Source organism: Hypanus sabinus, chromosome 15, assembly GCF_030144855.1.
Source record: "Hypanus sabinus isolate sHypSab1 chromosome 15, sHypSab1.hap1, whole genome shotgun sequence".
In the NCBI taxonomy this organism is placed as follows: Eukaryota; Metazoa; Chordata; class Chondrichthyes; order Myliobatiformes; family Dasyatidae; genus Hypanus; species Hypanus sabinus.
The window spans coordinates 23,258,105-23,281,709 of NC_082720.1; the positions used below are offsets into that span (position 1 = coordinate 23,258,105).

The 23,605-nt window shown below is 39.2% G+C and overlaps 1 protein-coding gene across 1 annotated transcript in view; it reads right to left on the reverse strand.

Annotated features, from left to right (window-relative positions):
- Positions 1-23,605, reverse strand: part of LOC132405376 (pantothenate kinase 3) — a 40,243-nt gene that overhangs the window by 11,900 nt on the left and 4,738 nt on the right. The window contains exons 2-5 of the mRNA XM_059990134.1: positions 11,635-11,987; positions 8,068-8,321; positions 7,510-7,686; positions 4,464-4,587 (exon numbers count right to left, since the gene is read on the reverse strand). Of these exons, the coding sequence (XP_059846117.1) occupies positions 4,464-4,587; positions 7,510-7,686; positions 8,068-8,321; positions 11,635-11,987 (908 nt within the window). The remainder of the gene's footprint in view (positions 1-4,463; positions 4,588-7,509; positions 7,687-8,067; positions 8,322-11,634; positions 11,988-23,605) is intronic.

Sequence of the window (23,605 nt, forward strand, 5' to 3'; positions counted from 1 at the left end):
TTTTTTAATGAATGCTTTTCAGGATGTTGCTTCAGGACTTAACCGAAGTTAAACACCACTGGTACAAATAAAAGTGCATTCCAACTGAACGTAAGTTTAACTGGACCATTTTCTGATATTTCTTCACCATACTTTAAAGTTAGATTCAAACTGTAATACATACATCTCCAACAATATCATCAAACAGTCCTGAAAAACAGGCTTTTGAAGGCTGGCATTTACTGAAGCTAGTATTAAAAACCGGGAAATATAAGGAATACCTTCTGACGAATGATTTTCACTAGCTTTGTTGTTTTCTTTCTAACTTAAACTACAAAATTAATAATAACTTGCATCTTATGTTACAGCTTATAAACTTCTTTGGGCTTTTTCAAAAACCAGTACAGGTAGATATGATAATGAAATGCCAAATAGATATAGAATTAGGTAACTTGATTTGGAAAGTAATGGCTGCACTGAGTAAGCTGAGGATTTATTGCAATCTTCAGAAGATGCCAAGTCTCTGCACTTTCATAGCCCTGTACAATGCTGCTTGATTTTCACGTCACAAGGCAGCACTGTAAAGAAGCCGAAAGTATAGAGAATCTATGATCTTTTCAGCTTTTGACCATCTTTGCAGCTTTCAGAAAAAAAAATCTTCTTTGTGTGATGTACAGATTTTCCTATCTGAAAATATTGAGATTTAATATCCATTCGGAAACCTTATTCAAGTCAGAAGGTTTAAACCTTAACATTTAAACCTTAGTTCAAGTCCTGAGTGACAATCGTTGCAGTTGTTCCAGTAAGGTGGGGTGATTGTTGCATTGTTTGCAGGGAACAGAATAAGTAGATGGTGAAGCTGTCACTGCAAAAAGATATATTGAGATCTCTCGACAGCTTGTCCAATATTCTTAATTAATAGTCCTTTGGTGGGCGGGGGCAGAAAAAAAAACTTGCCTACCCTAAGCAAACCAATCTACTGTGCAAACTCCACTAGGTAGTGGCCATTTGTCTGAATCACGTTTATCAGATCTAAACCAGTCTTCTCAATCAAAGCCACTTATAAGATGGTGTCGGAAAGTGACGAGAAACTCTGCATGCCTTCTGAAGGGAATCATCAAACATTCCTGTTCAGGACTACCACAGCTGAAATCTGCAGTCATGGCCATGGGTACTCCAGTAAGCAACATCATTTTAAGATGTTTAAAATATCTAACAATCCTCAAAGCTGGCATTTCTCGAACTTTAGACTCAGGATGCAAGTTTTCCATGAAAGGAAACACGGAAAGCACACTGGACTACAAGTGAGATTGAAATGCAAGGCCCTTAGACCCCACTTCTGACCATCTTGGTGGCAAATGCAGTCTCTGGAAAATAAAATAGAAGACAGTAGAGCAAGATTGCAGTACCAGATACTGCTGTGCACTTTGCTTCATGGAAACATAGCTCATCCCTACCATTTCAGATGCAGCACTGCTACTTGAAAGCTTCACCATATTGTCAGAACAGCTGAGTCTCTTAAAGGTAAAAGGTAGAAGGGGTGGAGCATACTTCATGATTAACTCATCATAGTGCATGGTTGTGGCAGTTCTATCTCATTCTTGCTCACCTAGTGGGCAAGTTTCTTCCATTTTATCTGCCAAGGGAGTTTTCTGCCATCATCCTGGTAGCGATGTACATTCCACCCTAGGCCAACATCAAGCAGGCACTGGAGGACCTGAGCATTCTGATCAGCAGTCACGAAACAGCACACCCGGATGCCTTCATGATCAATGTGGGGGAATTCAACCAGGCCAGCTTGGAGACCAATTACCATCAAAATATCACCTGTGGAAACAGGAGCTAACACACTTGAACACTATTACACCACCATCAAGAATACTTATGGTGACATCCCACACCTGCACTTTGGCAAGTCCAATCACCTGGTTGTCTCTCTCAGTCTCAGTGTACAGGCAGAGACTGAGGGCTGCATCATCAGTAGATATAGTCAAGCGAGGCGGAGGAGTGTTTAAAGGACTACTTTGAATCAGTGAACTGGACAATAGTCAGGGATTCATCTTTGAATCTGAATGAATATGCCACAGTTGTCACCAACTTCAAGACCTGTGTGGATGAGTGCCTGTGAGAACATAGCAGACATACCCAAACCAAAAGCCGTGGATGAACCAGGAGATTTGTTGTCTGCGGTGGGCTAGATCTGTGGTATTCAAGACTGATGATCCAGAACCATACAAATCCAGGTACGACTTACAGAAGGCTAGTTTATGAGTGAAGAAACAATTCCAATTGAAGGGAGAGACAAAAATCGGATGCAGCTCAGCATTCAACACCATTGTATCCTCAGCACTAATCAACAGGCTTTGTACCACCCTCTGCAACTGGACCCTTCACTTCCTCACTGGGAGATCAAAGTCAGTACATATCAGAAATAACATCTGTCCTCGCTGACAATCAACACTGGTGCACCTCCAAGGATGGGTGGTTAGCCCACTGCTCTATGCTCTACACCCATGACTGTGTAGCTAGGTACAGCTCAAGCACCATCAATAAATTTGCCAATGACACAACTGTTGGTGGCCGTATCTCTGACAGTAAAGAGGAGTAGTACAGGAGCAAGACAGGTCAGCTGGTTGAGTGATGTCGCAACAACCACCTTGCACTCAACATCAGTAAGATCAAGGAAATGATTGTGGACTCCAGGAAGTAAGTCGAGGGAACACACACCTGTCATTATCTGAGGGATCAGGAGCAGAAAGGGTGAGCAATTTCAAGTTCCTGGGTGTCAACATTTATGAAGGTCTATTCTGGGCCCAACATTTTGATGCAATTACAAAAAAGGCACAAAACAGTGGCTGTATTTCATTAAGATTTTGAGATTTGGTACGTCGAAGACTCTACCAAATTTCTACAGATTGGAAAGCATTCTAATTGTTTGCATCACTGTCTGGTATGGAGGGATCACTGCACAGGATCGGAAAAGGCTTCATAAGGTTGCAAATTCAGCCAGCTTCATAAATGGGCAATACCACCCCCCCCCCACAATTGAGAACATCTTTGAAAAGGCACTTTTATACTTTTAGTTATTTTTATGTATTGCACTGATCTATTGCAAAACACATTTCACAACATGGCATGATCCTGATTCGAAAATGGCAATTAGTTGATCATTCATCTCAATACCCTGATAGGATCGTGTTGAATAAGAAGCTACTACCTATGTTCATCTACTTAATCTGTAGAATGACTTCAGAGTGATTTATGTTTAGGAATTTGGTGAAAAATATAATGTTGAACTACATTTAAAGTATTAGTGAATGAACATAAATGTGTTCGCATATTTCTGACCAAATTTACACCATCCACATCAAGAGATCCTTATTTCATAAGATATGCAGACGTTGCATTGGTTTAAAGAGACAAAATTTATTACTCTTTTGAATGCATGAACACAGTAAGCATGTATCAAAAATAATGTTAACAGATCTGGTGGTACTTCTGCTGGTGGTCTTTCTGAACCAGGAACTACAACAAGGTGATTGAAGTTTCATCTACACAATATCCAAATGTCTACTTTTTAAATCACTGACTGAATGCATAATTATGAAATTGATAAGCCATGAACCCATTAGTTTATACAATACGATCCCAAAAAACACTACTCAATTTTGTAACGTGCTCATTTTTGAACAAGTTAACCAGTCCTAAAATAGCAATAGATAAAACATGCAGCTTTTTGATATTGTGACAATTTTAACTGAGTTAATAAGCAAAATGCAACTTAGTCTGAAATTGCATTAAATTTATCTTGCATCAGAAGCACCATTTAAAAATGTCTTCAATTTCCAGTAAAAAAAGGATATATTCAATAGTTCATTAAAAATCTTACAAATTCAGCAGTTTCAACAAATTTACAAGGTTACAAATTTCAACAGAGCTCTGATTATCTGATTCCCAAGAAAATATATCCTAAAATATGTAAAATTTGTTACCACTTAATCGGTAGTAAGCAATCATAAATGATGGGTAATGAGGAAATTGCTCTAGTAAATTACAATTGTAAGTCCAAAGCTGTAATCAGTTTATGGTGATCAATAACAAGTTGTAGTAAACATAGCAAAAAGCCAAAGGCCAAAAACTCTACTCCTATCAGTTCTGTATAGAAACAGGAACTTCAATATCAGAATAACTACTCATTATGATATGTAAAGTTTAGGAGAATGAAGTAACAAAGTAGAATTCAATGGCTAAAAGGTTACCTTTATGATCTTATTAAAGGAACTTACCCTGCTGCTTCAAAACAACACTAAAGGGCCAAGCTCAAAGCTAATATTAAAAATAATTTCTATACTAAAACTAAACAAGATTAAGTTGATTATTTTCTCAATTAACTATGGTGTCTCTCATTTCTGGGTGCTTCATGGAAATACACAGTACAATAAAGACAACTATCTCCTACTAAACATTAGTGATAGCCACTATACCTCATTCAGTGCACACATTCGTGCAATGGATCCAATGTTGTTTGTGATGGTGACCAAGGTAGCTCTTGCTAGGTCTTCTTTGCTAACTAAATCACGTTTCTCTCTGCAAATCATGTTGCCAAAGCTACAAGGGAATAAAAAAGCAAAATATTACTCACTCAAAACAATAACACACATTTGGTACTGACCATAATAATTTAAAATAAAGTGAACCAGTCCATATCTTCATCAATCTCAAACTCTGTTGTTTTGGGTTCACTGTGAATCCTTTTTGAGACATATATTTGGAAACTTATGCCACTACTACACAAAATCCATTTGTCATTTTGTTTTTACCTCAAAACTTGACAAATTGAGATAAAATCTGAAATTGCTGAGTACCCTTATGGATAAAACTGATAATGAACACTGAGTTGAAATGTACTTTTGCCCTATATTTACCTTAATTTACATTTTCGCATTTTTTTTGTTGCAATGTGTAATGGGGTGTTGTACATGGGGGGGGATTGATATTTTTCTTTGAACGGATTGGTTTCATAGCTCTTCTTTGTTTTGTGGCCGTCTGTGAGGAAGATGAATTTCAGGGTTGTATACTGCATACGTACTTTGATAATAAATGTACTTTGAGTCTTTGATCATTATATATGTGCCAGCCTGAGAAAGCGTGGAAGCAGCATGTTGAACTGTGGGGTTGTCTCAGCTTAAGCGAATGTTGTCCTAAACTAACAGGTATTTCTTTGGGGATTATTGATGAATGATCAAATTGGAAAAATGCCAGAAGAGGACAGCTTTAGCACTTCACTAACCACTCTTGTTAAAGTTAACTGGATAAGCACAAATTCAATCTCTCAGCTCCATACAATTTTGCTGCACTAGGAGAAAATCAGGAATACAAGGCACTTTAGGTATCAGTTAACTTAATCCATATGACCCATACGTATAATCACAAGAAATCAAAAACAATATGGACAGCTTTACTTCAAAAGAGCCAACTCTTCTCTCTGTTCTTTTCTCACTGCTGCCTTCAGGTAGAAGGTATAGGTGCCTCAGCACTGGCTCAAGGACAGTTACTACAACTCAGTCAGCAGGCTTTTGAACAAAAGAGGATATTCTATTTCTGGTGTTACCACAACCAATTATTACACTTTAAGGACTCTATAGCTTGTTACTTCATGCTTTAGTTATTTATTGCTATTTATTTATCTTTGTATTTGCACAGTTTGTTGTTCATTGATTCTGCTTCCAATTACTGTTCTACAGATTTGTTAAGTATGTATGTACATGGTGACATATACGTACTGTGATAATAAATTTTACTTTGAACTTTGAAGTTATTTATTCTGCAGATCATTTTCATAATTACAGTAGCCGCTGTTTGTGGCTAACAAAATTGATAGATTTTATGATAACGAGAAGCAGCAGGTTCCCTCACCAACAAGGGCTGTAAGAATGGGTCATGGGTTTAAAGCAATTGCTCAAAGGATTAAAGAGCAGATGACATATTTTTTAATCAAAAAAATGTTTGACTTCTCAAATTTACTACCTAAAGGAATGGTAGAAACAGGAACATGCGATGTATTCAAAAACTAAACAGATGAACATAAAGTACTGAGCAGAAAGTCCATGGACAAATAGCCAAAAATCAAAAGACGAGATAGCCCTTCTACAGCATGTAAAGGCAAAGATGAGTAGCCTACATCTATTCTGTAAACTTTTGAGTCCCTGATGCAATACTCAGACTATCTAATAAAATGTGGGCATCTAAACTCTAACATTGTAAGCTGGTGTACATATTCTTCAAATAGACATTGATTTTCCATTTTAATTAAAAGCTTACTTAGTAAATATTACTGCACTCCACCTTGTATTTCTCCCTGCAGGCATAATGGCAGTGAAGTGTTTTTCAAAGTATTTTTATGGTAATGACCATGCATTGTAAACATTCCCAACAATTAGTAGGAAAAACAGAAGAACAAAATAAAGGTAACACACACACACACACACACACACAAAGTGCTGGAGGAACTCAGCAGGTTAGGCAGCATCAAAGTAAAGAGTACAGTTGACATTTCAGGCCAAAACCCTTCTGCATTTTGTGTGTGTTGCTTGGATTTCCAGCACCTGCTGATTTTCTCTTGTTTGTGAAAAAAGGTAAATTGGTTTATTGTCATATGCACTGAGGTACAGTAAGAAAATTGTCTTGCACACCATTCATACAAGTTAATTACAACAGTCCATTGAGGTAGTATGAGGTATAATAGAGAGCAGAATTAATGGATAAATTGGTTTATTGACACATGTACCTAGGCAACAGTGAAAGAGCTTGCCTTGCATATCATTCATATGGATCAATTAATTACAATACATTGAGTGAGCACGAGGTAAAATAATAACAGGGTGCAGAATAAAGTACTATGGTACAGAGAAAGTGCAGTGCAAGGTTCAAGATCACAATCAGGTAAATTCTAAGATCAAGAGTCTATCTAATCATAGTAGGGAAACATTCAACAGTCTCATCACAGTGGAATAGATGCTGTCCTTGAGCCTGGTGGTATATGCTTGCAGACTTTTGTATCTCCTGCCCAATGGAAGAGGGAAATGAGAAAATGACTTGAGTGGGTCTTTGATTATGCTAGCTGCTTCAATATGGCAGTGACAAGTGCGGAAAGAATCCATGGAGGGGAGACAGGTTTCCATGATTATGCTGAGCAGTGTCCACAACCCTCTAGTTTGTGATCACAGGCAGAGCAGTTGCCATACCAAGCTGTAATGCATTCAGACAGGATACTTTCTATAGTGCATCAGTAAAAATTGGTGAGGACCAAAGGGAAGAGGAAGAGACAAAATAAATAAATATCTAGCCAACCGCTTGCTCACAGGTCTCTGGAGGACTTTGTTGCCTCTTTTCCCACATTAAAGGCATGATGTTCTTTCCAGCACTGTCTGTTTTTCTGAATGGAATGTAAAATATACTGCTGCAGGAGTGACCGAAGGGCTAAATTAAATCATTTACAAAAATACAATTTGCACCATCACTTGTATTTACCTGGAAGCTACTGCCCAACCTGGCAAACCAAATCGCTCGTAGTCCCCTCCATAGATATCCCGGACTAGTTTGTCGGCCATTGTGCTGTCACCTTTAGAGGCCATTTCAAGAGCTTCATCGAAAGTCTCACAACCTGTAAGCAAACAGCAGAGGCCCAGGAAGGTTCCACCTCCTAAACTGAAAGAAACATTACAAGAATAATTAACAACCAATGCAAGAATAGCTATTTTAGGAATAGTAAACTGAACATTTGAAAGTAAGTAGCTTCCTTTCATGTAACTGAAGCTTCTTCACTCAGACGAGATGAGCAAGGCCCTTAAACAAACTGGCTACGGCTACCTCCATGCTTTGAGAGAGACATCATGCAGCGGCCACAGTTTGAGATTACAGTGATGTGGGTAAGAGCCACAATGTTGCCTGTTTTCTCAAGGCAACTTAGTGAACTAACTGGAACTCTGTACAACTGCTCTTACACCTAAATATGTACACTCCAGTGATGTAGGATGATAAGTTTAATCAGGTTAAAACATTGAATTCTCATAATTACTGATAACTTACCTGGTTCCAGTTACTCTTTTATAATGGTCCTTTGAGTAAACAGCTAATATGCTGACTCCTGAACCAATGTTCACCACGAGCAATGGGTAGGGGTCATCAAGGTTGAAAGGCATCTTCTGGCATTTCTCAGGATCAGAGGCATTCTCAAAGTAGTAACATTCTGCCTGGCCATTAAAGCTGAGAGAGTCAATGTGCAAAAGGCCATTAACCAGGCAATCCAGTTCATCCAGTTTGTGTAACTGCAGATTACCAATCTGAAAGGAATTGAGTTCATTAGTTGCTCTGGAAAACAGATCCAGTATCTTTACTTGAAAATAATTAATAACAAAACACTAACGTTCTACCATCCCATTGTTCACTTTTATGACTGATGTTCAGAAGAAGTGATATGTAACAGCGAGTAAATTTCTAGCAGACTTTCTAATTCTGTTCAGTAAACAACAATTAGCAGTAAGGCACAATGCTTGTTACCATACATGACAACAAATGTTGAAGACCGTATAGCTGTAGTTAGTCTAATCTACTTCTGGTTGCTCCTTATAAAATTGAGTGTGAAGGAAAATAAATACAAATTGAAACAAAAAACTTGAGTACACCTCCCTGCACCAGTTGTAACTGCACTTTAAGAACGAAGGAAGAAAATGCAGGAAACATCAACCTAATTATGACAGCATCAAGGGATAGAGAAAAGGGGTTAAGCCGATACCTTTAAGAACCTGAAAAGTTAACGCAATAAACATGATTTAACTTACAGAGAATGGGAGTGGTGGAAAGAACAAAAAGAATGTGAGCAATAGGGTGGAGACCAAGAAAGAATTAATGTCAAATAGCAGCTAGGAGAAGCTGAGAGCCCTGATGAAGGCACAACATTTCAGCTGTTTATCTCTGTCCATTGTTGCTGCATGACTTGCTGAGTTCATCCAGCAGTTTTGTGCTGCTCAAGACTTCCAGCACATTTTGTATGTCTGACAGTAGGTGACGATGGCTTGGTAATTACACCTGATTTGCCTCAAGTGTAAATATGAGGGAGATGAATGAGACAGAGGAGAGAGAGAAAAAAGCAATGTTGAAACTTTGACATACAGAGCAGGTGTTGGAAATATAAAATGACAGCCTATTTATTGGAAATGCCAAGTGGATCAGGCTGCACCTGTGTACAGAGTAAAACTTAACACTACCGGTTGGTGACCTTGCATAACACTGATTTACTTTGCATAAGCTGGAAATGCTAGTTTCTATGGGCTGTGACACATCAATTTCAGATAACCACCCTTTCCATCTGCATCAAAACTAACCAGTTCTGATGCAAAATCATCAACCTGCAATCTTAATTCCATATTTTCCTCTTATCTTCTATCTACTAGCCCTCCAGATAGGTCAGTTGGCATTAACAGGCAATCACAATCCTCTCAGTCAGCATTAACAACGCACATCATTCAATCTCTCGGTCTCCTTCCAATGAGATCCCCTCATCCCCTCCCCTGCAACTTAAAACGTGCTAATAGTTTACATTTTCCTCAGTTCTAATGGAAGGTCATAAAAGCATTAATGCTGATTTTTCTTCACAAATGCTGCCTAATCTGCTGAGCATTTCCAGCAATTTCCAGATTTGTTACAGATAGCTAGCTTCTGCAGGGTTGTGCTTTTGCTTTTTTAGTATTTAAGAATGCTGAAACCCGAAACGTCGACTGTTTGTTCATTTCCATAGATGCTGCCTGACCAGTTCAATTCCTCCAGCAATTTGTATGTGTTGCTTAAGAATGCTGCTTGCTTTCACAAATCAGCTAAAAACAATACAAAATAGAGAATCTGCTTTGTTTACTTTTCATTAGAATCACTTATGTTGGTGGTGCAGTAGACTATGTATCATTGTGACTGAACACAGTTACATATACAAATATGGGACGAATACGGCTTCAGTTGACACTTTTAGTTCAATAATTCAAAATTCGGTAATAATTAACACTTGTGTCAGTACCTAAACAGTAATCACTCCAACACCATCCTGATGTTCTACAACTTAAATTGCAATGCATTAATTTGTGTCTTGAGTAAGCAAGAAGCAAATCCATGCTATAATGCTGACAGCTCTTGGTACAAAACAATTCCCTTTGAAGCACCAACCTGCGTTACAAGGCAGCTTCAAACATAGAGACCAGAAGTTGTTTTACTTTGATAATCACACAAAAGCCAAAAAACAAAACAGGAAATACTAGGAATAATCACCCAGAACTAGTACTGAATAGAGTTGTTGTGAGGGAGGATGTGGATACACTGTATGTATGGGGAAAAGGGAATGCATTAATTTGCAACATAGGTAGCTGAAGACATGGCTTCTAACATCACTAAAGAGATACAGAAAAGGTTGAGAGTCACCTGAATAAGTTGACTGGGGGAGGAGGAAGGCTCAGAGGAAAGAGCTGGGTAGATCACAGAATATGACAGGGTTGAATGCTCCGAGCGAGCAGGCTAAGCATTAAGGATGAGGATTTTAATTCTGGTAGCGTTTGGGGATTGAAAGTTAAATGCAAGGTAGAAAGGAGAAAATTATAAATGAACCAGACCTGGAGTGAATAGATACTGATAACAGTGTCTTTGATAGGACACAGCACTACCATTCACTATTCAGAACAAAAATAGCACCGATTTCTGTACCAAAACAACTTTCTCCAAGGTATGCTACAGTAGCAATTCATATTATCTGAAGCATACTACCTTGCTTCAGTTCCAAATGAAAACTCACTACAGTCTGTGAATCAGAGCTGTATAAAATATCTCCATCTGTGCAGAAAAGTATTTTGCAACCTCCCGCATTGAAAGAGACTATTATAATCACCTTTCATAATGTCAGAACTGCATGCATAATGTTTCTACTGTGCATCATAGGGTGATCCTAACATTCTATAGACTGGATTACAACCAGCTATGCTCTGAAAGTAGACAGTCTTTTGCAGCCAGTGTTTTGCAGTCACTTTAAATGACTATTTATGAGGTCAGATGTTAAGACTAAATTGTGCTGCAACAGGAGGAAATACTTAAGCAAATTGAGATTAGGTTTTAAAAGCTTGTATGATGTGTAATAGTACGTCACTGAAAAGTGGCAGAGAATCAGGTAGCATTGTGGTAAATGTGGTAGCATTGACTAACACGGGCATTCTTCAAGCACGACTCTCTGCTGGCATTGTGGGAATGACAGATCTACTTCTGTGCCTTCTACAAAAATAGTGTAAAGAAATTGCAGCAAGTCTATTGCACATAATACGTTTAACATCATTCACAATTTTATTTTCTAATTTTTTGTTCCATTTCTGCCCTGTGGTCACCTGTTCTGTAGTGTGACAATTGGTGCTATTATCTCTGCATTCAAGTGATCATTTACAAAGGCTCAAACCTTAAAGAGCGTCACCAGACATTTACCGGATAGACATCCTGAATATTCCACATCCACAAAATGGGATAGAGATGGAATTGGGGCAATTAGGTTATTTTCCCCATTATTCTTGGAAATAATATGCTTTTCATTGGATAAGAATGGTTTTGTGGAGGACATCATTAATATGTTATTACCGTACGAAATTCTTCTTCAAATTTATAAGCACCACCTCCAGTTGCACAAAGCACTGTGTGTAGTGTTGAAAAGTTCTTGTCTCTCCCCATCTGAATGAAGGTAGGTAGGTCATGCGTTGGAAATCGAATAAAGTGCAGGTTTCCTTTGCGGCCACAAAGCGTCAAGTCTTTGAGCTCAAGGTGCACATCTCGGATGCCTGTGGACCCATAGGCAACATTTGACACCAAATACTTGCGAATACTTTTTAGGCTCTCCACCTCCTCTTCTTCTTCCTCAGCTGTGATATCAATTGGCTCAAAATAAACCAGCTTCACCAGAGTCCCACCAATATCCATCCCAAACCAGGGGAACGCTGAAAAGGAACAGTAAAATATGTAAGAAAAACAAGCAAGATTTAAAAAAAAAGAGCACTAATATACAATAGAAGGGAGAAAAATAGCTGCTAAGTAAGAACACTTATTTACCATACAGTTGGGACTTTACTCTTGGGTTTTTAGTCTCCTTTAAATACATTTTATTTAGGTTAATATAATTAACAACCTTTCAGCCATTTTAAAATCTGGATTGGTTTGCTACATTAGAAGGTTTTAAAATGGCTAAAAATGGGGGGAAAAAACCCTTTTCTTCAAACTTGTACTGAACAGAATTCTATTCAGTGCTCATTTTAAAAGGAAAAACATTAAACTTTTAAAGATTACAAGAAGATACCTGTCCTTCCTTTTTCCCATAAATGCAATCTTCAGTGAATGATTGATATCTACAATTAATAATACCAGTGCCTTGATATACCTAACATTAGAAACCCAGAATAATTTCATATATAGAACATTTACACAAACTTGAAAAGAGATTCACCGATCAAAGGACCCAAATGTGACCATAAAATAAAAAGAAGCAATAAAAAACAGATATACTGTGAACACTTAGCAGTTGGACAGCATTTGTGGGAAAAAGAAGTTTGATATTTCAGGTCAAAGACCCTTTGTCAGAACAGTAACACTGTTTCTCTTTCAATAGATATTTCAAACAGATGAGTATCTCCAGCATTTTCTTTTCATATCAGATGTGTCTAATATGTATTTTTTGATAAAGAAAACCAAGAGACTTTCATACTTTATTAAATCCAGTTGTAATATACAAAGCAGTGAAGTGCTTCAAAGGTAATGCAATAACTGTTTGTGAGCTCAAATTTTACCGAATACACTATACTCCTCCCTGTTTAGCTCTGAAGTCCAACTCAGTATAAAATGTATCTCAACTCAAATATTGTCTCTAATTATCTTACCCAGTGCACTATATAGTACAACTACAATACAGATATCCACAGCATAGTAAATTTAAGTTGCCCCATTCAGGCCCAAAGATTTAACTGCTGTGGAGGATTTCTTAGTTATGTAGGATAAGATATTTGCTGACAAGAAGGGGCAGTCACTCTGCTTGGCAGGTGGGAGGTAGCTGTGAAACAATCTCAGGTTTTGGGGCCTCCTCTGTGGTGCTCGTAGTTGTTGACTTTGGCACTGCAGTAGGTAGTTTGATCACTTCGAACACCTTTCTTCTCTCACAATTGACTCTACTCTCCTCAACTGATCGATGTGTTGCTTCCAGGTGACATCAGATGCAATCTCCACTGTGTAGGAGAGTGGTCTAGTTCTGTCCTTAACCTTTCCAAGTACTCACTTTTGCTCACCTCTATAGTCCCTCGCCAGGGTTGCTGGTACGGAAGTGAGACATCACTTGCCCTTGTTTGAGGATCCCCTCAATTTGTCTCAGTTCTTTGTTCTGCATACTCCTCTGAGATTGGGTTTGAGGAGATGCAAGCATGAGTGCAAGGGACAAACCAGGAACAGCATAGCTGGTGAGTTGTTGGTTGCACAGAGTGCTGTAATGCGATGTGCAAGGAGTAAATTGGTGAGATTCTGATTCAGTTTTAGTGTAATGTGCTCTGCTGACATTGCTCACAGTGTACTCTTTAGACTCTGGACAAATCTTTCCATCAAGCTATTTGTAACTGGGGGTACGGAGCAAATACATGCCATGTTCCATTCATTTTCTGGTACGAATGAAACTGTACCACAACAAACTATGGTCCATTTACACCAGTCCTCAAGAAGAGGCTTCACAACACATCGACAGTGTGTGAGTCTGTAGTGGAGGCTATTGGGAACACTTCTGACCACTTTGTAGCTGCATCCACCACTACCAACAAATTTTTGCCCATGAATGGGGCAGCAAAATTCACATGAATCTTCTGTAAGGGCAAAGCAAGCCATTCCCAGAGATGGAGAGGCACTGTCATTAGCATTTTTGGATGTGTTGGCATCCCAAACAGTGCATAGCAAGCTGCTCAATCTGCTGATCTATCCCAAGATAACAGGCAAAGCTTTAAGCCAATGATTTAATTTTGGCCATAATTAGTTGTCTGATATGTAGCTCCTTCAACAGCTTAGCATTCAATTCAGTTTGTACAATGAATCTCAATCCCAATAAAAAGACAACCCCAGTCAAGGTCAAGTTCATCCCAGTGTTGGTAAAACATGGGGCAACTGGGATTTTTGCTTCACATTATAGCCTTTTGTTTTGCCATGTAGACCTGAGACAGTATGGGGTCTTTTCTGGTTTCCCTTTGGATCATCTCCTTCGTAATAGGGAGACTTTTGATTTGCATTAAGGAGAGTAGGTCAAGAGGAGTGTCCTCTTTTGTGAGTTTTTCTGGTACTTCCCTTTCCAAGGGTAAATGGGACAAACCATCAGCATTTCCATGACTAGTTGTACTCTTGAATTCAAACTTGTAATTGTTCCTCCAAGAAATGGAACCCATCTCTGCAGTTGTGCTGTGGCTGTTAGTAGAACATTCTTGTGTGGATTGAAAGTAGACACTAGTGGTTAATGATCAATAATGAGGGTAAACTCTCTCCCATACAAATACTGACTGAAACATTTTACACCCCAAACCAGACTCAAGACCTCTCTGTCAATCTGTGTGTAATTTTCCTCTGCACTAGTAAGGGAACATGATGGAAAGACGTTCACTTCCATCACTCAGAACATGTGACATGATTGCACCTACAGTGTACCATAAGGTGAGGCTTCACAGGCAAGCTTCACTGGATGACGTGGATCAGAACATGTGGATACAGTGTCTGACGCCACCAATTCCTTTGTCTCTTGCAAAGCCACCTCACACTGATTTGTCTATTGCCATTTCTTCCCCACCTGTAGTAATCAGTTCAAGGGGTGGAGCACAGTAGGCAGGTTTGGCAGGAACCTGTTGAGAGTAATTAACAAATTCTAAAAAAGGACTTGTGATATGTTTTTTAGCCTTAAGGCACCCACCTTTGTTTGAATTTTCTCAGCGCATTTGTGTAATGCCTGTTCTTCAATAGCGTGACCAATAGCGTGACCACATTTAGTGATACTTGGTTTAAAGAATTCACACTTTTTGCATCATGCTCTGAGTCATTAATCTTCTAGTCTTTTACCTCAGTCTTGAGATTTTCCTTGCCATCCTCATTGATAGCAATGATGTCACTGAGTGCCTGGGCAGGTTTGTAGCACCTGATACATAGCTTTCTGCCAGACTGCAAGTGCAGATACTACTCCAAAAATAAGCATATTAAAGCTCTTTTTTGAGTGTTTCTGATGAGAAACACTTTGGACTCTTCTTCCATCTCCACCTGTAGGTAGGCCTCAGCTAAGTCCACTTTGTTGAAGTGCTTCCCTCCAGAAAGATTTGAAAAGATATCCCTATCCTGGGCAGAGGGTATTGATCTATTTTTCAATACATGAAATAGTTGACGGTGACCTTAAAAACACCAGAGATTCTGTCAGACCCATTCTTCTTGGCTACTGGGACCAAAGATGTCAGCTATGGGCTCCACTCAACCTTGGAAAGAATTCCTTCACCTTCCATGAGATCTAGCTCACTGGCTACTTTAACACAAATGGTATAAGGAAATGGAAAGGCTTTGCAAAACTTGGGTGTGGCATTTTCATTTAATACTATTTTATCCTTGATATGTTTGAGCTTTTCATTACCATCCTTGAACACTGCTGTGGCATCATCCAATATTTTTGTTAATTCATTTTCAGTTGACTCTTTTGCAGGGGATGTGGCATGCAAATAGTGGATGGATCTCCAATCAAGATGTAGTTGTCTCAACCAAACACACCCCGACAATGCTGGTCCTTGTTTTTAACCACATTCAAGCCCAATGTGCCTTGTTGTTGTTGTACTTCACTCTTACGAATGTCATTTCCACATAAGTTATCTTTTCTTTAGTATAAGTTCTTAGCTAGATATCAACAAGCTTCCATTCAGTGCCTTTGAAATGCCATTCAATCTCATTTTGTGGAATGACTGAAACATCTGATTAAGTGTTCAATTCCATTTCAGTTAATTTTCCATTCACTTCCGTTGCTTGCATCATGTTAAGTTATCACACGGGAAATCTCAAATCTACCAGTCCTGTGTCACTCTCATCATTATCAAGATTTTTCATCAACAGCATACAGATTAATACACTTTTTAAACTGCAACATGAGCTATCTTTTTTCTCTTTTCTGTGCAATTAATTTTTGTCAGCCTGACATACTCTTGGTATGTGTCGTACTTTGTGGCATTTTCTGCAAACTTCACCTCTACAGCTGCTCTGGTGTAGGTGGACCCCTTCCCCAAAGTAACGCCAAGCAGGTTTCTGCTTCGACATTGTAATTTTGTTCATGCTCACTTTCATTTTCAACAGCAACTCAATTGAGCCTCTGGCTGCTGTTTCCATTGATACAGTGATTTCAACTGATCTTTTAAAGGCGAGTTGTGCTTCAGTTAGGAGCTGTCTTTGTATGCTTTTTTGTAAGATTCACAAATTAAATAGACTTTCAGTGCATCACTAAGCCATCACTGAACTGCCAATGTTCAGACAATTTCTTCATTTCAGCCACGCAAGCTGAAAAGGCTTCTCCTTCCTTTTGATTCCTCATTGCCCCTGTTGCCTTTGGTAATTCCAGAAAGAAACTGGCAGAAAAACATGGCAGCCAGGGTAGCATGTCAACTTACATTTTTTTTAGTGAGCCGCTTAGTGAATATGACGTGGTAGTATAATGACATATGCCATTCATGTACTTTATATATAATGAACTATGTAAATAAAGAATGCTTGATCATACAATATAATTGCAATGTTACTCAAATATCACTGAAATTATTGAATACAACACCTACCACTTTCTGTATAAAATACATACCTTTGACATCCCTGCCACATTTTCTTCAATTGCCTTAAAATCAGGCCATTTTTCACCCTCTTATCATCTTGACAACTCTCAAGACACCTCTCATCCTTCTTTGCTCCAAACAGAAAAGCTCTAGCTCACTCAACCTATGCTCATAAGACATGCTCGCTAATCTAGGCAGCACCTGGTAAATCTCCTCTGCACCCTCACTAAAGCTTCTACATTCTTCCTATAATAGTGACCAGAACTGAATACAATATTCGAAGTATGGGCTAACCATGATTTTACAGAGCTCCAACTTTACCTTGTGGCTCTTGACTTCAATTCCCCGATTACTGAAGGTCAACACACCATATGCTATCTTAAAAAAAATCAACATGTGCACCAACTTTTGAGGGATCTATAGATGTAGACCCCCCCCCCCCCAAGATATTTCTGTTACTGCTAAGAAACCTACCATTAACTCCATATTCTACCTTCCAAAATGAATCACTTTGTATTTTTCTGGGTTGAACTCCATCTGCCACTTCTCAGCCCACCTCTGCTTCCTGTCAATGTCCCACTGCAACCTACAGCAACCTTCTGCACTATCCACAGCTTCATCAACTTTCTTGTCATCTGCAAACTTACTAACCAACACTACAACTTCCTCATCCAAGTTATTTATAAAAAATCACAATGAGCAGGGGCCCCAAAACAGACCCTTGCTAAATACCATTGGTCATCAACCTCCAGGCAAAATATACTCCATTTACAACAGCCCACGCATTTTGACTTTCTGAATGAGGCAACGACAGAGAAACATCAAAAATCTTAATAAAATTCACATACACCACATTTTTGACCTTCATCAGTCTGCTTTGTAACATCCTCAAATTTAATCAGTACCATTTACTTCTCCTCTAACAGTTCCCCTTAACTCCTCAATTTGTCAGATTCCAGCACTTGTAGCTCTATGAGTTCCTGCTTAACTCCCTCTACCATCTGTCTCCACCTTAACACTCCACTTCCCTCACCTTACTCCATCTGCCTCCATCTATCATTTAAGATCATCCATCACTCAAATCCCTCCAAATGAACTACAGTTTGTCCACTAAAACCACTCAGTCCACTGATTACCTTGGGCTTTATCTCTTACTTCTTTCCTATTTATGCTGACCATTTTGCTTTTCCACTCTCAGTCCTGTTGCATGGTACTGATCCGAAATGTTGTCAATTCCTTTCTTCCCGCAAATCTGCTCAACCTGGTGGCTTTCTCAAGCAGATTATCTATTGTGACAGGTACAAGGGATTCTGTCGGTATTAATGGAAAAACTAACATCACATCTCACAATCATATAACAAAGTTGCATAAAGAGGGTAGGAGGAAGCATTGAGTACTGAAGAGTTCTAAAGTGTATGATGTGGGGGAGGAGAACAGGATCTTAGTAACGATTGAGTGGAACTCAATGAGTGCAGTGTCATGAGACTGTAAATCAAGTACTGCCAATGCTGCAGACACATTGAAAACTGGCATTGAATCACTGTCACATTGAGGTTGGACACTTACGGTGCTATACCATGGTTAAGCTAGTGATTCAGTACAGGAAGTGCATGCAAGCTCAATTTCAACATTTAGTAGAAGGGAAATGGAAGGCCATGGATGTAGGTTGATGGGACTAGACAGTTTACATGGCCTGGCCAAGATTAGATGGGTTGAAGGACCTGCTTGCGTGCAGTACTTTTCTGACTATGAAATGCATGGAATTGAAGACTTAAAAAAGAGCCTAAGGGGAAAAAACACATTAGGACAACAGAATAATCGCTGATAGGAAAGATGTCACAGGTATTTTTATTTTACTTGGGGGACAGGATGTTGTAGGGATTCTGAGAGGGGAGAGGCCCCATATTCAAGTAGAAGTAGAGAGAAACTATTTGCTCAGACAGCTAGTACAAGGTACAGGAAACAAGGTGATTAGGAATAGAATGAAAATACATTGAGAGGCCAAAAACTCAGATGACATGGAACCACTGGAAACTTCAGAAGAGGTGGAATTTTCGGTTCCTGTTGCACACTTCCCTCCACGTGCATGAAACTGTTACCATTAAAGAGAAGTGTAAAAAACCAACCAATTTACAAGTCAGCTAGTTAGATACAAGATTTTGTCATCATACTGCAATATTTCAGATTCATTGATCTGGCATGACATGACATGGTAGAACCATTAAAGTAAAATAAAAAAGTAAAGGAGAAACCTGTTCACAGCCCTTCTTGGCAATTCTCAAGTCATTATTTACTTACACATACTAACCCAACTTTGCCGCTTATTGTTAATGACACAAAGTATTTTAGGACCATTTGATCCTCTGAGGACGAACAGAGAGCATTTCTATCAAATAAATCTGCAGCATTAAACAAACTGATCTGTACAAAGCCACCTTCCTGATTTTGTAGTCATAGATTAATTTTGTCTTTGGATAATGTTTGTGTTCTCTAAATAAATAAGATATCAAACCCACTGATTTCATTTTCATACAGCATAGCAACAGGTCCTCAGACCCACTGCATACCATTCATCACCTATTTACACTAACTCCATTCTATTCTCCACACATTTCCATCAACCCTCCCCCCCCCCCCCAAGTTTCTAGTGCTCACTTACATGGCAGGAGAAGTTATTTTTTGTTGTGAATTAACAGACCAACCCACACATTTTTGTATAGACAGGAAACCAGTCCACCCAAGGAATCTCTTGCTGTCATCAGAAGAATGTGCATACTCAAGACCATGGAGCCTTACCATTAATCAAGGGGTCCACGGACTCCTGGTCTAGACAGAGAGCATTTGAAGTCAGGATTAAATTCAGATCAGTGGAGCTGCAGGACAAGTTTTATGAGTCCATCTTGATAAAGTAGAATCATAATTTGCTTATTTACTGTACAAAGGACATGGCAATCGATCGCCATATTCAGTGCAAGTTATCACGTACAGCATTCACATTAAACACAACTGTAGAAGCACTTGGAACAAGCATGGATCTACTATGGCTTACCCTTGCCCTTTGTTACAGATCAGTGTATTGATTCCCTCCCTAGTCTAGAGCATAAATTGCTGACTGACATTTCAATGTGGAACTGAGAAACTGCTGGTGTACCTCCATCAAGAGGAAGCATAAGATCCCCAAACACTAAATCAAAAACAAAGTAGGGTACTTCTGATTAATATTTATCCCTCAAACAAAATCTGGTCTGGACGATGTTCCTGGCAATGTCTTTAAATCCTGAGCAGATTGGCTGGTTGGTAGTATTTGCATACGTTTTAAAATATCTTCCCTTTTAAATCCATGGTTCGTTCTTTCTCCAAGAAGACCACAATCATCCCTGTACCTTCAAAAAAATAAGATAATGTGCCTTAATGACTGCCACCCAGTGGGTCTGACATCCACTTTCATGAAATGCTATGAGGCGCTAGTCTGGCATGCATTAACTCCAGCCTTCCAGGTTCATCCCTGGAGCATTTGAACTGTAAAGATACAGTTGCAAGAAATAGTTTGTGAACCCTTTGTAATTACCTGGTTTTCTGCATTACTCATAAAAATGTGGTTTAATTAGTGAGTAATTTTATGAGTAATTAATGCAGAAAACCAGGTAATTGCAAATGGTTTACAAACTTTTTCTTGCAACTGCACATTAGACCATTGTTTATAAACCACTGTTTCTCCTTCAATACTATTACAAGAAAACTCATCACCAAACTCTGGACCCTGGGATCAACACCTCACTCTGCAACTGGATTCTTGACCCTGATCGATAGACCACAATCAGAAATGATATGCAGCAACACCTCTGCAACGATTATTCTAAACCAGGCATGGGCAAACTACGGCCCGTTAAGCTTTTTAATCCGGCCCGCAGAACTTGATGAAATTATATTAATAAACCTTGTTAACGTTTTTTCCCCGCAATTCTGGCGTCTTCCCAATAGATGACGCACTCTATATACATTGACCTTTGTTGAAGTGCAGCGTATTACTCCACATTTGCGCTTTACTTTGTGACCTTGTGGCGACCCATTTCCTGGCACATCCGAACCGGCTCACAATTAGCCAGCGTTCCGGCTAAGGGAGATAGCCTGCGGGGATTTGCGAGCACAGAGCTCCACATATTGGCGCGCTCTCACTGTTCTGTCATTGTGCGGGTCGTTGTTGAGTTTTGGCACAGGGGACAATTGAATAAGAAGGAGCAGGGCAAGTAGACCTGCATCTCCTACCGTTTTTGAAATAAAGACAGTCAGGAGGAGAATGATGATGATAATATCTTGAAGGATAACAGAATTTTCAGTGCTTTAAAATAATAACTGTTACTATTAAAAAAAGCTGTATTTTATTCATTTAATTTTCAGTGTTTTAAAAGACATTTCAATAAATAGCTAAATACCATAGGACTTCAAAGACAGATATTTTGTTGTAATGCATTTGTTCATTTTCAATTGAAATTAAAGCACATGTTTTCTACATATCCCATGATATTTTATTTTCTCTTATGAGGTGTATTACCAAAACACTCCGTCCATCTGCTCCTGGTCCGGCCCCCCTGTCAAATTTTAGAACCCTTTGTGGCTCTCAAGTCAAAAAGTTTGCCCACCCCTGTTCTAAACACTGGTGCTTCACTTGGTTGCAACCTCAGCCCCCTGCTCTACTCCTTCTCTAAGTATGCAGATGATACCACTGCAGTGAGCTGTATCTCAAATTGGAACATGGGAAGGAGATGGAGAACTGTCCCGTGCAGGTGCCTCAATGTCAGCAAAACAAAAGACCTGGTCATTGATTTCAGGAAGGGGAGCAATGCATATTCTCCTGTCCACATCAAAGCTATTGAGGTCGAGAGCTTCAAGTTCCTAGCAGTGAACATCACCAAATGCCTCTTCTGGTCCAACCATGGCTAATAAATCTCACTTCCTTTGGAAACTAATGAAATTTCACATTTTAGCTGATGCACCATAGGAAGTATTGGAGTATAAAAGTTGCAAATTGCTATTTGCTAGAGAATGAAATCCTAAGAATGTAGGAGACAATGGTGTGTTAATGAGAGGTAGCTAAAAGATGTAGATTAGAACATGATTAAGTCACGAAATCCTAAGAATGTAGAAGACAATGGTGTGTTAATAAGAGAAAGCTAAGAGATGTAAATTATGTAGTCTGAGTTTGCTATTTGCTATGCATGTACCCAATTTAGTAGGGGAATGAAATATTAAGAATGTAGAAGACAATGGTGGGTTAATGAGAGGTAGCTAAGAGATGTAGATTAGAACATGGGTAAAAACAATAGTGGCGGATGTACGTGTGATACGCAACTATAGACTGATTGCATATGCTAATACAACTAAACCAGGAGATTGCTATAAAACATGCTATGTCCAAGGATCGGTGGGCAATCAGCGACTAGCTCAATGACTGTCTCAGCTTTGATTTGCAAATTAAAGTTTAACCCCTCTTGAAGAATCTTCTGCGTTTCCTGGTCATTTGTGGGGCACGGGAAACCACAACAAAAGCATCCTACCTGGATGAATAACAGCTTGAACTGGCAACCCCTCTGCCTGTGCCTGTAAGAAACTGCAGAGGAGTTTGTGGACACAGGCCGCCATATCTATGAACACTTCTCTATACTTCTTAATACCTCAGTAATGCAAACACAGTCTGGACGTTCTCTTTTCTCCCCTCTCACACTGAGCAGAAGATACAAAAGCCTAAAAGCATGTACCTCTCGCTCAACAATAGTTTCTACTCTGCTGTTATAAGTTTAGGTGCCACACTATGACGATTAGGAACATTTTTATCCTACAACCATTAGGCTCCTGAGTTGGTGTGGTTAACTTCATTCACATCTCTAACTTGATTCTACGACCTGTTAAGGACTATTTACGACTCAATTTCTCAGTTTTATTTATTTGCACAGTTTGTTTTCCTTTGCATATTTGTCAAAGTTTACACTTTATGAGGTACCCCTAGACCTAATAAAATGCTCAGCGTGTATGTTCGTGGTCTGCTGCCATAGCCCATCCACTTCAAGGTTCGATGTGCTGTGTGTTCGGAGGTGCTCTTCTGCAGACCACTGCTGTAATAAATGGTTATTTGAGTTCCTGTCACATTAAACCAGTCTGGCCATTCTATTCTGACCTCTCTCATTAACGAGGTGGATTTTTTTTTGTTTCTTGCATTACTCTCTGTAAACTCTAGAGAAAATCTAAGAAGATCAGCAGTTCTGAGATACTCAAACCACCCTGTCTGGCTCCAACAATCATTCCACGGTTAAAATCACTTAGATCACATTTCTGCCCCATTCCCCAGAACAGATCCTCTTATAAGTTGATGCCAAGGAATTTAAAACTACTGACTCTCCACCTCCTTTCGCCTAATGAAGATTGCCTCATGGACCTCTGGCTTCTTTCTCCTGTATTTGAAAATCAGATCTTTGGTTTTGCTGATATTTGGTGAGGGGTTGTTGTTGTGACACCACTCGATCAGATTTTCAATCTCTCTCCTATATGCTGATTTGTCACCATCTTTGATTGGCCAACTTACAATTGGTCCCTGCTGTACTTCACCACACAATCATAAGAATAAATGTGAATGGAGCAGGGGGCTAATCCCAGAGGTGCATCTTTGCTGACGGCGATTGTAGAGGAGATGATGTTGTCAAACCATACCCAGTGAGGTCAACCAGTGAGGAGATTGCGAATCCAGTTACACAGTAATGTATCAA